The following is a 17,034-nucleotide window of genomic DNA, read 5'->3' on the forward strand; positions in this document are numbered from 1 at the left end:
AGTGCCAATGTCCTTCACCTTCTAGTGAGCACTCAGTCCCAGCTCTGCTCTGGCAGCCAGCTCCCATGCCCAAGGTAGCACACCATGCTGAGCCGATTCCAGCAGCACAGCAGTTCTTCTGCTTCCTGAAGCTTCTTGAAGCTATCACGCTTCATCTGGTCCACAGTGATACCCACAGAACCCATCACAGGGAATTTCTGGGTGAAGAGCTACCCTGTTAAAACAGATGTTTTGCCACTGGCAAGAAACCCCAAATAGCTCCTTTGAACATGAAACTGCATCGCTAACCTGTCTTTTTTTTACTCCAGCCACAGAGTATTGGATTAGGCCTGCAGGCAGGAAAGGTAAGAGACTGCTAATTGCTCATCTGTTTTTGACAGCTAATGTAAGTCATGCATCTCTGCCAGCTCTTTTGTATTGGTCATCTGCCTGCAATTAGTCAACATCAGTGGACCATAGACACAGACTACTCTTGAGAGAGAACAAGTTAGTGTCACCATGCCCAGGTTCCAAAATGGCAAAACCAACCCGTGTCTCTATGGCTGAGGACACAGTTTGCATTACAGGTTTTGATAAGCCATTCCATGTTTGTCTTCAAGCCTCAGGTGGGCTGGAGAGGACCTGTAAAGTGCAGCATTCAGCTCTATGGCATCCAGCTTTATAAGTCTACCTCAAGCCAAGTCAGAAAGGAGAACCATCAGCACCCCACTGCTGACACAACATCCATGCACAAAGCAAAACCTAGTCCTCTAGTAAGATGCCACAGTAAGAAGCTTGGCAGAACTGCTGACACCGCTGTGACTCATACAGCAGGCATCTCCCTCTGTCTTGCCCACCATTCATGTTTATCCTAAGCAACCAAGATAACCATAGAAAATCCAGTTCTGTGGGATATGACATTGAAGTTGCACCTATGTGCATCCTAGGTCTTGGACCAGAAAAGTCCTACGAGAAACAGGAACAACTTGCAAACACCAGGAGGGCTAACGCCTCTTCCCAACAAGGCTGATAGCTCACAGCTCTCAGGCAGAAACGTGGTTACAGCACAAACCTGGGGGAGGGGATGACAAAGAAGGATTGAAATGTAAGGCTACATCTAAAATACTGCTCTCCTACAGAAACAAGGCAGGCAGCAGAAAGAAGCATTAAGGTTGGAAAGCCCACTAAGATCAGTTAGTCCAACCAACAACCTATCACACATTTGCACTAAATCATGTTCCCCAGTGCCACAAAGACACCTCTGCTGTCTAACACCCGCATTTCCCGCCTCCACCTGAAGTGCCCACATGCAGGGTCCAATCAACAAAAGCACATGTGCCACTGGCAAGGGACCAGCTGGCCGGGTATAGCTGATGACACAGAGGGCTTCTTTGAGGTCTGTGTGACCTCCCCTCTCCCAAGGCAAGAGCTGAAGTCAGCACTCACAAAAGCTGATGGTAAAAAGGGAGGAGGCTGGGGCAGGAGGGAGAGCAGAATGTATTTAACGGTCTGTAAGCAAAACGAGAATAAAAGGATAGCTTCAGATTAGCAACCCACTCTGCTGAATATGTACAGACATGGAACAGTGCTGCTTTTTCACTAGAAACCGTAAATGAGGTGGAGGGAGAATGCAGGATGGTGCTGTGTTTCTACATTAGGATTTTTAAGTACACTGCAGGATTTCTGTCTCAGAGTACTCATTGAGTTACATCAGACCGTAATGGCCTGTTGATTTTGAGAGATTATGGCAGCGCTGTTGATGCAGAGAGAGAGGAGATGGAAGGCAGGAGGAGATGTGATGCATCAGCCAGTGTGCGCACACATCTCACATGATTACCCACACTCCTGAGCCAGGGACACACTGCAGCTGCACAGTGGGACCAGGACCGCGTGCAGGACTCCATTAACGTGATGGTTTTGGTCCATCCCCGTTTCGTTCCCTGGGGCAGCAGATGCTACAAACTGCATTCTGCAGGGCAGCCCCCAGCTGGCGTCCCATGGTGAGACGGAGGTGGCGAGTGCCCTATGTCAACATGAGCTGTGCGCTCCGGAGATGCATTCAGCCTCCCTCTGCCACACTGACAACTTTGTCTGCTGCATTTTTCTCTCCCTCGTCTATTTCATAGAGAGATGGTATCCTTTCCTTCTCCTTTCTTTGCTCCCGGGCACAAGCAATCAAGAACAAAGGATGAAAGAAAAATGCAGTGGGGGGGAGTGAGGCGGGGGAGGGACATTTGAGAGTTAGGAAGCAATCTTCAGCAGAGAGAAGAGAATTAAAAAAAATAATAAAAAAAAAAAAAAAGAGGAGGAAGAAAGGAGATGCAGAGGCTTGGAAAAAAAACACAATATGCAAATGAGGTAGAACAAAAATCAGAGCTGAAAAAAACATATATCAAATCCCACCAAAGGAGCCCACCCTTCTGCAAGCTCTCTGTCTGGCACAGGCAGGGGGAATAGGAGCGAGGGGCTCCCCTTGGCACTCCATGCACATCAGTGGGCAGCCTGCCCTCTGGGCAGAGGGAAGAGGAAGGGATGTGGCTCTGAAGCCACAGAAATCCCTGTTTTCTCTCTGAGGTAGGGAGCTGTGGGGCAAACAGAAGCAGCCAGGTGCTTCTAACATGATGTTTGTCAAACAATCTGATTTCAAGCTTCACTGGAGTAGCCCCTCAGCAGCTGCTTTAATCCAGCACAGCCCTTCTCCCCAGCAGGCCTCCTCCCTTCTCTCAGCCCTCCACAGTTCCACCAGGATGGTCCCTGCTGGGAGCGGAGCCCAGCCCTGGCCAGCAACCCCCAAGCCCACATCATGAGCTAAGCAGGACCTGCTGGAGCCAGAGGCTTCCAAAGGACACCTGTCTGCCAGTGGTTTGCCTCTGCAGGTGACAGCATCGCCTCTGGTGCAGATCCAGGAGGGGGTGACAATGAAGGTGGCTGTTCCCTGCGCGCTGAAGAGGGAATAGCTCATCTGTCAGCTTGTTCATTAGTGATAGCAGAGATGGTGCTGTGTGGTGACACTGTAGCAGTTACCCTTGTACTCATCATCACCTATTTCTTCTCCTTCCAAGGCAATGAGAAAATATTGCTGCATGCACCTCGGCCAGGAACAGTGTCAGGTGTGAAAGGGAACCATGACGCAGGGGATTCCTAGCTGTCAGACCAGCCCTGGGGCCAACTCACCTGAAATGCCAATTCTCAGTACCAGCAGTGCCCTCCTTTCCACCAGCTTTTCCTTTGTCTTGCCACACTTCACAGAATCATAAAATTATAGAATCATAGAATTGTTGGGTTGGAAGAGACCTTAAAACCCACTCAGTCCCACCCCATGCTGTGGGCAGGGCTGCCACCCCCCTATTCAGGCTGCCCAAGGCCCCATCCAACCTGGCCAGGGATGGAGCACCCACAGTTCTCTGGGCAGCCTGTGCCAGCACCTCACTGCACTCTGAGAAAGAAATTTCTCCCTAACATCTAACCTAAATCTCTTTTCTTTCAGTTTAAAGCTATTCCCCCTTGTTCTATCACTCTTAGGTCATGTAAAAGTTGCTTCCCCCTTCCTGCTTACAGGGTCACAATGAGGTCTTCCTGGAGTGCTCTCTTCTCCAGGCTGAACAGGCCCAGCTCCCTCAGCCTGTCCACACAGGAGAGGAGCTCCAGCCCCCTGAGCATCTTCATGGCCTTTGCTGGACCCATTCCAAAAGCTCTGTGCCTTTCTTGTGCCAGGGGCCCAGACCTGGATGCCATACTCCAGATGGGGCCTCAGGAGGGCAGAGCAGGCACAGGCAATCACAGTTTCCAGTCCAAGTGTTATTGCTTGTCCAATTCTGCCTGTAAGCTCCTGGCATTAGAGATCTAATAGCTATGGGTTGCTTTTCACAAAAGAAAACGTTAAAAAAAAAAATCTTCTATCATGTCAGAAAAAAGGATTATTACTTTCACTGAGCATCACTGCACTGAGTAAATGCTAAATGCCCAGAACCTGGAGTCACAACTGTGCTGCGAGTGCCAGTTAGAAAACAATATTGAGACACTGCCAAATCACACAGCAGAGCCGTCTGCACACCACCAGGGCACGGGAAGGCAAAGGCAAAGCCTGGCGCTGGGTTTGCACAGGTCAGCAGGGAAGGAGGCACACACAACATGGGAAGCTGGGCTTCTAGCAAGGACCAGGTCTGCATCCCCACCAATGAGAGCCACCGCCACGACTGACACTAATTGGCTCTGCGGCTGCTGCGCGGCAGAGGTGACCAGGACCGCCTGTGCGCAGACAACAGGCCTCCCATCCTGGAGCCCTCGGATCACAGTGAGGTCCCTGGTGGGAGCTGTGTGTGCGGCCGTATCGCTGCCACGGCGAGGATGCTGGCTCCGTGAATAAAGAGCATCACTATCAGGAGTTGTCGAGTCTGCGTCACTCACTGCAAGAAGAGGGGGGGGGAGACAACCACCAGCTTAAACCAGATTTTACTGGTAGGAGCACCACCACAATCCGGGCTCTCAGGGACTTGACAAGGGAACCTGAAATGCTGCCGTTCAACTCGGAGAAACAACAATTAGCACACGTGTATGTTGGTACATGCGTGTGTTTGCATGAGCCTGCAGTACAAACACATACAGAATGAGGAAGAAAGAGATCGCTGTCTGAAGCTCAAAGCAGCAGCTACGCACAAAAATCCGTCTGCAAGCGATAATAAAGCATGGAGCAGAATTACTTTCTTCTTTCTGTCTGGTGGCAGAAATGAAGCACACCCACCCTAAAGCAACGCCTGGTAAGAATTATGCTGCTTGTGAGAAATGCACTTTTCTGGTTCTGAGAAAAATTGGACATAATGCAAGTACCTCGAATGCAATTACTGGCACTTGTTTAGCAAGGCAGGGCACTACGCTGCCACTGGGCTCACTCCTCACTGCTCCCAATTAGCATGCCGAGTGCTCCAGCCACACACATGGGCTCGCAGGTCAGGGATTGGCGCGGCGGAGCAGCAACCAGCAACCTGCTCGCCAATGGAATGCTCCAGCTTCCTTCATTTTACATCCTCCCATCCCTATCACGCTCTTTTCCTCCGCTCCTCTGGGGTCTCTGGAGGCAGTGATAAAAACCACAAACTCCCCCTCTCCCTCTCAGCTGGTCTCATTCACGGCTCATGGCAGACCCGCTTTCCTCTGGGGACTCACTAATGAAGACGGCCAACGTTAATCTCTTTCCCCCTCCCTGACGGGTCGATTTATAGTTCCACGGAGAGTCCTGGATTGCAGCCAGAGGGCTTGACACATTTTTCTTGTTCCAAGATGGAAGGGGGGGAGAGAGTGGCTTGCGCGCACACACACACACACACACACACACACACACACAGAGAAGACACACGCATCGATGATTTGGATGGAGCTGGAGATGTTGCTGGGATGCCTGTTTACCTGCTCCGAAACGGCATCCAAGGGGAACATGAACCAACTGCGCTCTGTGTCTGTGTGTACACCACAAACAGCTCTGTGTTTCCATAGCACCTCTTGCAGCCCAGGGACCCCAAATCACAGGGATCCCTCCCTCAGCACTGGGATGAAATAAAACATCAGTTGTGTGCCAGCAGCATTACCTGGGGGTCGTTAGGGGAGGAAGTGACCGAGAACTTCTCCAGGATAAGCGGTAGGGGGAGGAGAAGGGGGAAATTTTAGATGGGCAAAGTAATGAACTGGAATGGGGCCAGGACACTGAAGGCATTGTCCCCTAATCTCGTGAAAAGCTCAGGGGGACCTTTAACAACTGCTGGATCTAGGTCTCGGCTTTACATCCCATCTGCATGCTGCTCCAGCACAGCGATACTGGCACTGGCCCGAGGTCCCCAACACACACACCCACTCGGCGCCCTCTGCCCCTCAGCCACACACCAGCCCCAGAGCCTCAATTTCCACAGCTGAGAAGGAAGCTGTAGAAAAGGACTGACTCGGCTCACACCTGGCTCACTGGTGATGACACAACAGCCCTGCTAACAGGGGCAGGCAGTGAGCTGCCACCGCAGAGCCGCCTCCATTCCTGGAAGAGCCGTACATTACCTCGGTGCCCCCACTTGGGAACGGAGCAGTGGATTTAAAAGGGGCACTGTCGAGCCATTTAGGGCCATTATTTCACACTAGAAGAAATGGCCTTCACAAAGCTCGATGGAAGCACGCTCTCATTCCGTCTTTAAGTAATCCTGAAGGTTTCAACTGCTGAGCTGTAAACCACAATGCAAAAAAGCACAGACAAATAGATCAGATCAGATATGAGACTGCCCAGACACAAGAGTTCCACTTGCCAAGCTGACTGCAGAGCAAAAATAGAAATGAGCGCTGCACATAATTACAGTATTTTACATTTCTACCACACTTTCTTTCCTGCAAGATCCCAAAGTGCACACACATGTGCATGCATGTGCATACAGAGAGGCAGGACACCAGGAAAATTCACTTCCTTGTGAAGGAGACCAAGAAATCACAGCGCAGTAATAACAGCTTGCACTGAACCAAAGCCATCATTAGCGCAGGCACACACACACACACTCGTTGAAAATCATTATAATGTGAAATCAGACCAAGCTGCAGCAATCTGTACATCAGCAGCTATAGCCCTTCTGCTGCTGCTCAGAGTTTTAGCCCAAACAGAAGATTAGAAACAGGTTTCATCAACTCTCACCCTCTGCTTCCCCACAAAGCCTCAGCTGCCAGCACCCCTTTGCTCCCGCAGGGCAGGGGCAGCTCTGCAACCCTCAGTCCCCAGCCTTCCTCTCTACCAGTGCTGAGTGCTTTGCAGCCCAAACACATCCCCACACACATCCCCCAGCCCCACCGTACAGACAGCAGGCAGCGGAGCACCCAAATGGGAGCAGCAAAGCCATGGCTGGTGCCCTGACCAGCGTGCTGCTCTTCCCCTGACAAAGAGCTGAATGAAGTCAGGTACAAAGGCCCGCTCTCCACGTGTATGCCACCCAAGATGCTCTCAGCATGGATGAAAAGAAAAAAGGCCAGGAAAAAGAAAGAGTGCTGGTAGGCAAACAGGAGCAGAGATGTGACACTGGCAGAAACCTCCAACTTCAGCAGAAGCAGGAGAGAAAAGAGCAGGCTCCAGCTCAAGCTTCATCCTGGGGTGCTGGCTCATTCCCTTCTCTCTCCCACGTCTGTGACAAGTCAGTTTTGTCCTCTGCACGTTGAATATTTCATATCCATTTTAAAGTCCAACCAGAGCACACAGGCATTTTGATGCTGACTGGTGGCCAAGCATGCAAAGAACAGAGGAAGGAAGTCAAAGAGGAGACAGAGAAGAAGGCTGCTCTGAAGGCAACACAAAAAAGAACCCATGGGGCAGAAAGAGGGAAGGAAAAGTCTAGGGTTATAAAACCTCTCTAGCTGGCTAGAGGTGGCCAGGATTATTTGTACTGTGGGTGTAAAACAGGAATTTCACCAGCAGTGCAACATAATGTACCATACAACTACCTGATCAGGAAAGAGCTCGTTTACCAGTGGCTGGGGCTCAGTAAATGAGCAGCACAGAGATGGCACCCCTCTCAGCAGAGGTTTGGGGGGAAAGGATGCTGTAGCAACACCCTCCTCTGTACTTAGGGAAACAGCCATGGGATTGCGGATGTCCAGAGAGGACTCCAGGTTTTAATAAGGTCACATCTGAAAGAGCCCCACATAATAAGCTGCATGGAAGTCAATTTATCGATCACGGCATACAGGGCTAAGTCAGGCCTGCCGGGATTCAAAGCTGTGGTTTCATCGGGGCGCATAGGTAATTCATACCTGATGCTTGAGGCCATCCCCTCTGGCTACAAATGGGAGACCAAGGTGATTTCTTAAATTTAAGTTTTATAGTTCAGCACACTATTCAGGAATGCAAGGAAGTGCCTGCTTAAAATCCAATCTTTACTTTGACAATGTCACCCTACCAGCAAAGATCTTTCTCCAGGTTTGTGTCCTCATTTTCCCATGTAATAAAACTGAGAAGAGCAGTCAGGAGACTCTTTCCCCTCCCAGTAATAGCGTGCCCACCTCGTTACCCTGAGTACAACACCAGTGAGATACTCCGGGATCTTCTGAGACCCTCACCAATGACTCCTTTCTGTGAAACCACATTAGAGCGTTCAGCTCTGATCTAGTAGTACTGCACAGCCCAGCACCTATAAAGCTATGAAAAAACAGGGTTGTGCCAATGTATCTTAGCATAGGGGATGTTACGGTGTCAGGAGACTGATGGAGACGACCTTAAAATAATCTTAAAAATTAAAAATAGATAAAGGGTATATGTGACTCGGTTTGTTTGTTTTGGTTTGGGGCACATCTGGCTCTGGTTTGGGGCACCTCCCCTGCCTTCCTCCTCTGAGGATCCAAGTCTTTCTAGGCTGAAAAACGCTGACAATCAGAGGACCAAGAAAATGACATCCTCCTAAACAGTGAGAAACTGAAAGATGCTAAAATGAAGTGGGATTTTACTTAGCCCATGTCAAATTCTGGTTGGTCTTCATTCACTTTTACTAGCATCTATACTAAGACTTCCACTTATTCAGTTATTTCGATCTCAAGATAGCCAATAGACTCAAAACCCTCTTACCTACAATTAAAGTATTAAAGCTCACAGAAACCTTCGTTACACTTCAGCAGCAGTTCTCTAACTAAGCCAAAGAAAACAACAACAACAAAAAAACACTGAGCACACATCTATTGAAGACTTAGATTTATCAGGTTTGATGATTTTTTAAATTCATCATGGCAGGGTTGGGAGGAGGGAGATAAATTGGTTCGAGCCCAGTGTAAAACAAACTCTCTTTGGGTCATCTTTAAAACTAATCTGGATGCAATACTAGAAAGTATGCTTAAGGAGACAAACAAAAGCCTCCCAATTGTTTTATAATCACACTATCGGTCCAAGAGGCCTAAGTAAAACTAATACGATGTGGCCGTATGAGCTGCCTGTTATTGTTGGCTACTTGAGGAAAGCAGGGCTTCAGCAATCCAGATTTACAGGACGGGGAGCCTGGCGGGTCTCTGGTTTGGTTTTGTGCCAATTCACAATCACTCATGCTCTCGGATAAGTCATGATGCTGTCAGCGGCTTCAGCTCAGCTGCAAAACCGCGTTATGAAAGCAGCGGACACTCAGCAAAAGCGAGGTCCTGCCTGCAAGGGGCACACAGGAAGGCCACGCTGCAGTACTTTAAGCAGGTGGGGAAGACAGCAGTGAAAGCCAGTGTGGACAGACTGACACAAACACATTCCTAACAGGACTACTTCACCACTAAAGTGGTTTTCACCAAAGCATCTGAAGGTTCATTGAAACCTAAATAAAGGTATGCTCAGATGAGCAAAACAATTCGGTCAGCGTGGCTAACAAGTTGCTGTCCCCCCAAAGCCCGATACTGCCGACTCACCATATGTGTTTCCAGTCCTCTGTAATGCAAAGGAACAATCGGTATCCTCAGAGAAATGCCCCACAAACTGTTTTTGTGCTGCTTACAATCAGAGGGGACAGTCTGGCTCACAGTCAGCAATCTGGCACGTTGGCAGGGGCCGGCTACAAAGGATGTCCCTAGAGTTCCCAGTCTAGCTCCATCCCCTGGCACCAAAATCAAATAGGAAGTCAAACTTTCAATTTAAAAACTAAATAAAGGCAGAAATGTAGCTCTGACCCTGCCAGGATACTGCCTCAGGAATAAGCAGTGAAGCTGCCCCCAGGAAGGCACAATGCATCAACAGTGGGATGGTAGTGGGTTGGTTTCCATCACACCCCACAGGTCCTTGAAGGAAACAAGAACCCAGGCAAGACCTGGGGAGGAGCTGGGGAGAAGGTACCTGGGATCAACCTTCTCTCTCTCTGCCTCTCCCCCAGCAGATCTCATCTGTGCCATCAGGATTTTGGTGACATTTCCCCTCAGCCCCCCACTGCCACCTCCCCGGGCTACGCGCAGCCAAGGGTGCAGAGAACACCGCACGCTCTGTTTCCTTTGCGGGCTGGACAAATAAGTCTTCAGCTAGCCGCATGCAAGCCATTAAAAATATATTAACATACCCAGCAGGGGCTGTCACTTTTTCTTTTCTTCCCCCCTCCCCTTTTCTTAAATGCAGAGAAGGGAGAAATCTTGCCACAATAACAAGAGGTTTTCATCAAGTCTCATTACCTTGAGCACAGCCGTGCAACACAGCCCCCACAGAGAACAGCCCTCGGCTCCCGCTGTCATTAAAGGAGCGAAGATCTTAAACAAAAATTAAACCCAGGGCAACACAGAGCTGGGAGCATGCGGATGGGTGAGGCAGGCAGGGATGGGATAGGATGAATGCATCCTACGGAGCTGGTCAGGGACACGTGGGGTTTCAAGCTGGCACCTGGGGTCATCCTGCATTTCCCAGCAGGGTAGCAGCATTCCCTCATGCTTATAAGGCTCAGGGATAAGTGAGGCGATTCCACGCTTCGGAGGCTGCCCAACAGGCATGGCCTCACACACCCTGACACACACGTGCTCCAGCCAGTCCCAGGCCCCCACATGGCTAACTGGAAAGAGGTGACCCAAGGCAAATGGGATGTAAAAATGAAGTCTGGTGTGGTCGCATTTTACAAGTCTCTAGGTGAGACTTAAATATGTTTCCTATTGGGAATGGGGAAAGTGAAAACGCTCTCCCTTGAGAAGAGAGCAGAAGAGTGAAGAAAGGCCGAGCTGTGCAGAAATGATGATAAGGCACTGACAGAAGGTGGACAAGGATCTCTGAGGAGTAAGGAGGATGAGGACCAAAGCAGCTGAGGAGTGGGGACTGACCACAGATACCACAGAATTAACTCCTGGCAGAGCGGTTAGGAGCAGAAGGCAGCCATGAAGACAATATGGCTCACAAACAGAACACGAACAAGGTGACCAAAAGACAGGATGGTGACACCCAGGGTCCAGCCCAGTTGCAGAGGAAGGCACCAGGGAAGCGTAAAAGAAGCTATTCCTGATCTCTGGTGCTCCTAACTGTTGCAGCTGTAAACGCTTCAACAGGTCATCATCTGCACAGTTCATGCACCCTCCAGCTCTGGAGTAATTACGTCCATTCTGTAAAAGACACACACATCACATAATAAGGTCCACTGATATCACAAAGACAGATAGGAGAGTAAGCAAAGTGTCTGACAGTACTAGGGACAGAGCAGAAATAGCCCCGATATCACAGTGATGTGATATAAATCAGATGTATTCGCCTCTTCTTTACTCATCCTATCTTGGCAAGGGCAGATGAGGGACTGAGGGAGTTCAGGAAGTGGCAACAAAGAAAGAGAAAAGGCTTGGAAGGCAGCAAGTGGTCTACACGTGGGAAACAACGTGTGTGTTAACAGCAATGTAATTAGGTCAGGGGATAGCTGTGTTGTAACAGATTCCTTGGACTTGGCTCCATCCAAGGTAGACATGCACATGAATGCTGCATCAGCCTCTACTTGCTGGCTTGCCAGCAGCCTGGATTCTAGACAGCTTGCTCCAAGTGACTAGCATGCCCTGCATCACGACCCAGGCCCTTGATGTGGGCTCCCAGCCCCGTGCCTGCCTCCAGGAGCAGTGTTTGGACTGCGGGGCTGGAGCCAAGGCACCGCTGCCTGCTGCCAAAACAACGCGTGCAGGAGGAGACACTGGGAAGGCTGCAGGCAGTGTGCGTGGGAACAGAGCTCAAAGTGATGCAGGCTAAGGTCATCTCGGGGATCAGGGGGTTGACACCCATGATTAAGGCACAATCAAGAAACATTTCCTGACAGTAAAGTCTATTAGACCACAGAACGGGCTCCCAGGGGAAGCGGGGCAAGCCTCATTCCACCGACTCCGTGAGGAGTGACAAGGCAGGCGGCAGCACTCAGCACACAGGGCTGGCAGGACAGCCTGGCAAGGGCAGCACCCACCAACATTCCCCCTCACCACAAACCATGCTGTTTAACCTGGGTCATTCCATGTGCTCACAGGGACGGTGAGACCACATCAGGTCACTGAGGTACAACGGATGGGATGGCAGCAGTGGGACAGGACAGGCATGTGATGTGGAAAGGGAGGAAAGAGGCCATTCTGCAAACCCTCTGGGCATACAGAGAAAGGCAGTGGAGGATTCAACTCAAGTGGAGGGGGGTTAATTTAACTAATCATGATTTGGCACGGCCACACTCATGAAACTGGGCATGGCCTGGTACATATGGAGGTGATCTTAATTTACAGCAGAGAGCATGTCTGTTAATAGTATAGCTGCTACTATGTAAGTTTCTGACACTCTGGGCTGGCTTTAGTGCTTTCGATCTTTAAGACTGTCTTTGCGTTGACTTCATGTTTAATGACCTCCTTCTAACTGTCCATTTTCTATATTTTTAAAAATGGAAAGATTAGCTTGGTTTTGAACTGCATAGTTCTACAGGAATATGTGTTTTGCCCCATTTAAGGTTAGCAGACACCTATCTTCTTCGTTGTTTTTTGTTAGGGGGGCAGGGAAGGAGGCATGAAGAACCTCCCAAGTTCAAAATGAATCTCTCCGCTTGTAACACGCTTCCTTCCGTCTCCCAACACAGTGGTTACAGAAGCTGCCCACGGCTGACACTACTTGTGGAGCTCCATATGGTTCTGCTTCCATTGATTTTTCCTCAGCTTGACACACTTTGGCACTGCTCGGGTTTTCCTGGTCCTCGGGGAACAGGAAAGATTCCATCAATTCCAGCTTTTCCTTTTCTTTGTTTTGACAAAGCTCCCACTGTGCCATCTATGGCAAACGCATTGTTACGGTGAAGCCTAAAGGTGAACTTGTTTCAACGCCACCAGAGCTGTGGATTTGTTCACTTTGCGCTCAGAATCGTTAGCAATTATTTATGTTGCATTAGTGCTCAAGAACCTCTACAATATCAGGGTCTCCTGCACTCAGCACAAGGCACACACACAGCAGCAAACGCCTGAGCCTGACTAACGTGCTATAGCAAAGTCATTTAATTTAAGGTAGAAAGGCTTCAAAATGGAGTGTCATTTTAAAGCGCCCCTAAGTTGACAACGGTTTGTACAATTATCACAAACCACTCAAAGAAAGGTTCAGTACACCCTGGGAGTACCATGTATTCACCATAACTCAGCGAATGCTTTTTGCAGCTCCCTTCTATGCTCAGTCATGAAGGATATAGATCATTACAGCCTCCAGCTATGGAGCTCTAGCTCACAGAGTAGCAGCTCACACTTTTAGCTCTGGAGATCCCCAGTTCAATCTGCTGCATGTCAGCCAAGAGGGCAGCTGTCATATAATTACCGCCACAACTTTGCATGTGAAAAAGTAGGGAGAGCGAACGGAGATCTTATTATAGAATTCTGGTTGCAACCTGCTGAACGGCTCCTATTTAAAGTAACTTCTTGTAAAGAGGAGGAGAAAAAAAAAAAAGAAAAAAAAAAAAAGAGTCTTCCATTCAGCTTCCCAATCCTTTCTGTTTTGCAGAAGAAATCAGCGCTGCTTTGCAGGAAGTCCTTTGTTACAAATGCATGTGTATATTTAATGAAGTGCACACGTGTAGGCTCAGGAGTAAGGCTCCAGCCCCTTATCAGCTGCAAAAGAAAAACAATTCTCACTGCTGCAACCAAGCAATCTGAAGTCCAAGATGGCACCTCAGTTGCTTTCTGAGCTATAACCATTCACCAGCAGCCAAGCCAACTGAATCTGGGATTTACATATTATAATTTAGGTTCAAGAAATCTTAACTTAGTTACATCTTCCCCCCTCCCCTTCAAACTGCACATACAAGCTCTCAGGAAGACTTAACAATACAGAGAATCTGAGAGGATTTGTGCCTTGAGCTACAAAGGTACAAATCATGGCAAAAAAAAAAAAAATAAAAATCAAATCTCAAATGAAAATACTTTAATGAATGCAACACAAAACAATTAGACCAAGTTTCTTCTTATCCATTAATCTTTCTGCAGATCCTTCTGCACACATGCAGCAATTTTTGAGCCAAATCTTCCAAGCCAAGATGTTCAAAAACAGAATTTGAAACAATGTAATCCAGTTTTAAAGAAACATTAATTTCCCCCAAAACAATTATTCTAGAAATCTGTCTTTCAACAGCCAAACTGTCAGGCTTCAAATACAACTCAAATTCTCTGCAGAACATTCTCTACTAGAAAGTCCTGTCCATCCACCCGTTCACCCATCCATCCACGTATTGCCAACAGCACGAAACCCCCATTCTCTGCACTTGAACCACCTTGGATCACCAGCAGCAGATCAGAGCTAGAGCTCTCATTCCTTGCCAAGGACTGATCCACTCACTACATATCACTCCGCGTGGGCTGCTCTGGCTCAAGCTGCTCGGTACCTGCAAACGTACTTCTGAAACATGCCAACCAGTTCATGCTCACTGCACCTTCAAAGCAACACAGCATGGTGCTTCCAACGGGACATGAAGGAGAAGCTCCCTGTGGACCATTGCAAAGCCAAGCTCCAGAATTCAGCACAAGCACAGGCGCACCAACACTTTGTACGTAAACCAGCTGAGTTCTCCAGTGACATCCCTCCATCAGCCTTATTTCTGAAGAGCTGTTTTCATTGCGTTCAGAGCTTCTGCTTCTTACCTCAAGCAAGAAAGAACACCTTGGCACTGCACAAACCTTCTGACCATCTATCTCCCTCCTTCTGAAAACAGGCTGAGGGAGAGAATCAAGGGCACAAAGCTCAACTCTGAAGAAAGCTGCTTGCAGCACAGAAGTAAAACCTGTCTGGGCCCATCGCCCAGGAGGGACCCACAAAGGGCTCACCCCTCCCTCACCTTCTACAGGCAGGCAGAGCTCACCACCATCTGAACCACCCTTGCTGCAGAGTCCAATGTAAGCAGTACAGCTGTGCACAGAGATCGCTGAAACGAGACACCGACAGGCTATTTTCTGGTATTATTTCTGTAAATTTAGCACTGCTAAAAGATTCCAGATAGATGCCCTCTGGAGACTGAAAGCCTTTGCCTACCCGGAGAAGATATGCAGAGAGAATCGCAGCAAAGCGTAGATGTGCTTTTCTCATCTCTCCCAGCCTGCCGAGGCTGAAATGACTGACAACGGTCCAAAATGAGGGACACACATAAATTATTAATATTGCACTAGTAGTCGTGCTGTTGCTGTGACAGTCTAAAGACTTGAGAGAGGCAGGCCCTGCAGGGGAATATTACTTCACTTCAAAATCATTCATTCAGGAAGCTTGCATACCGAGGAGAAAAGAATCACTCTGCAGCAAGCTCCATCAAAACCCTCAGTTTTAAGACCCTTCCTTTTCAAGGCATAAAGCAATTTCAACGAGAACGGGAAAGCAACGTGAAACATCAGCAACTCTGGATTTCAAGCGAGCACCACGGGAGCAGCATTTTTTCCAGATGCGAACCCTCACACGCGTCTCCTCCCCAACCTGGGAAGCCCACCCTGCTTCTGAGAGCTGGAGCCGTGTTTTGTCTCTGCAGCTCCTCTGCTGAGGCAGCCGAACCCGCGCCAGCCGGGATAATGGGCACTAGCACATGGCTGGCAGCCAAAAAGCCACTTCGGGCAGCAACCTGCGCTGGAAGAGCACGAGGCTCCGGCTTTGCGTTCTCCCAGACCTTTTATCTCCTTCCAGGTTTCGTGCTATACCTGCTGCCGCAGCAGCCAAAAACCTGTAAAGCAGTATTTATATAAAAAAAGGTGGCTTCCTACTGATCATTTTTCCTCTTCTCCCCTGTTGCAAGTTTGGGCCATTTCACATCGATTTCCAGAACTGAGATAAATGAACGGAACTTTGACATTTCAGAAAACAACTTCAATGATTTTTGTCTTTTTTAGCCATCAAGAATAAATTCACTTTGCATTTAAAACAGCAAAATTCCCTCCCCAAATACTTGAAATAGTTACTGAAACGTTTTCTTTGCCAAAACCCCACAAAGACTCAAGCTTATTAATAACATTTTGAATATAACAAGCACAACATAGCTCCATACCAAAAAGAGAAGAAAGCAGGCAATTCCTCAAACAATAAAGTAATCCATTTTGAAAGCTAGTATTTTCTAGCACAAATTCTTGCATTAACCAAAACAGGAAGGTTTTTAGTAAGTCTACACACCAACGGGGGGAAAGAAAAAGCAGACCCTACCCCCAGCTGGATGGCATTCCTCTCTTTGGGTGCAATGTGGTAGCATTTGACTGACGCATCTGATCCATTCCCAAACTCCAGGCGATGTTTTAATCATCAATGGGCAGAATCCTATTAATTTTCAGGGAAAAAAAAAATAGAAAAACAGAGTAGAATATGGAGATAGGATACAGAGCACCTGGCATTTGACTAGCAGATCCAGCTGATTTAGCTAGGCCCATAATAATCAGAAATTAAAGAATAAGTTGGTGGCACAAAGTGCCATCTACCAGTGGAATCCCCTTCCACCCCTCCACCCTCCCTCTGTCACCTTAGCCCAACCCCATCTCCCGACACAGCTTGGAACATCAGTCCCACAGAAAAGGAAAGGGATGAGGCAGAGGAGTGGGAAGAACTAGAACAGGGTGAATGGGGACAGTGCATCGAGCCCACTGGCACACCCCAAGGGTGGGCACAGGCCCACGCTGAGCAGAAAAGAAGCACATCCAGCACGCAGGAGGAGGTAGCAGCAGAGCAGCTGGGGCTCTCTCAGGCCATCAAGCCCTTGAAGGTCAGGGCACAGAGCTCGCATAGAGCAGCGATGGCAAGAGGATGACATGCTCAGCCCTGCTGGGGGCTGTGCGGCTGCAGCCCAGGGTCCCACCAGGATCCCTGTAGCACACGGCTTCACGCCCAGCCCGACTGCGCCTGTAACCAACCCCACGGGCCGGTCAGCAGGGCTTGAACCCTGGGATTCAGCAGGCACCAGCCTTTACCTCACACACTAAATAATTAAACTCTGTGGGAGCAGCAGCAGCCTCGTAAAACTCTCATACAGCCCGAGCCAGCCATTAATGGGGGTCAAAGATGAACACGTTTTTTTTTTTTTTTTAAAGTGCGCTTTGATGCATGGGGAGAGCGGTGAGAGGAGATGTTCATTACCCTCTGTGCTACCCAGAGCATTTTTCCTGACTATCAAC

The 17,034-nt window shown here is 48.8% G+C and overlaps 1 protein-coding gene across 1 annotated transcript in view; it reads right to left on the reverse strand.

Annotated features, from left to right (window-relative positions):
* The window catches only part of TCF20 (transcription factor 20), a gene marked incomplete at both ends in the record, with an annotated part of 100,769 nt that extends 84,597 nt beyond the window's left edge, over positions 1–16,172 (reverse strand). Inside the window, one exon of the mRNA XM_079549449.1 lies at positions 16,071–16,172. Coding sequence (XP_079405575.1) covers positions 16,071–16,172 — 102 coding nt within the window. The remainder of the gene's footprint in view (positions 1–16,070) is intronic.
* Between the last annotated feature and the right edge of the window lie 862 nt (positions 16,173–17,034).

Source organism: Tetrao urogallus (genome assembly GCF_951394365.1).
Source record: "Tetrao urogallus genome assembly, chromosome: 1".
Classification (NCBI taxonomy): domain Eukaryota; kingdom Metazoa; phylum Chordata; class Aves; order Galliformes; family Phasianidae; genus Tetrao; species Tetrao urogallus.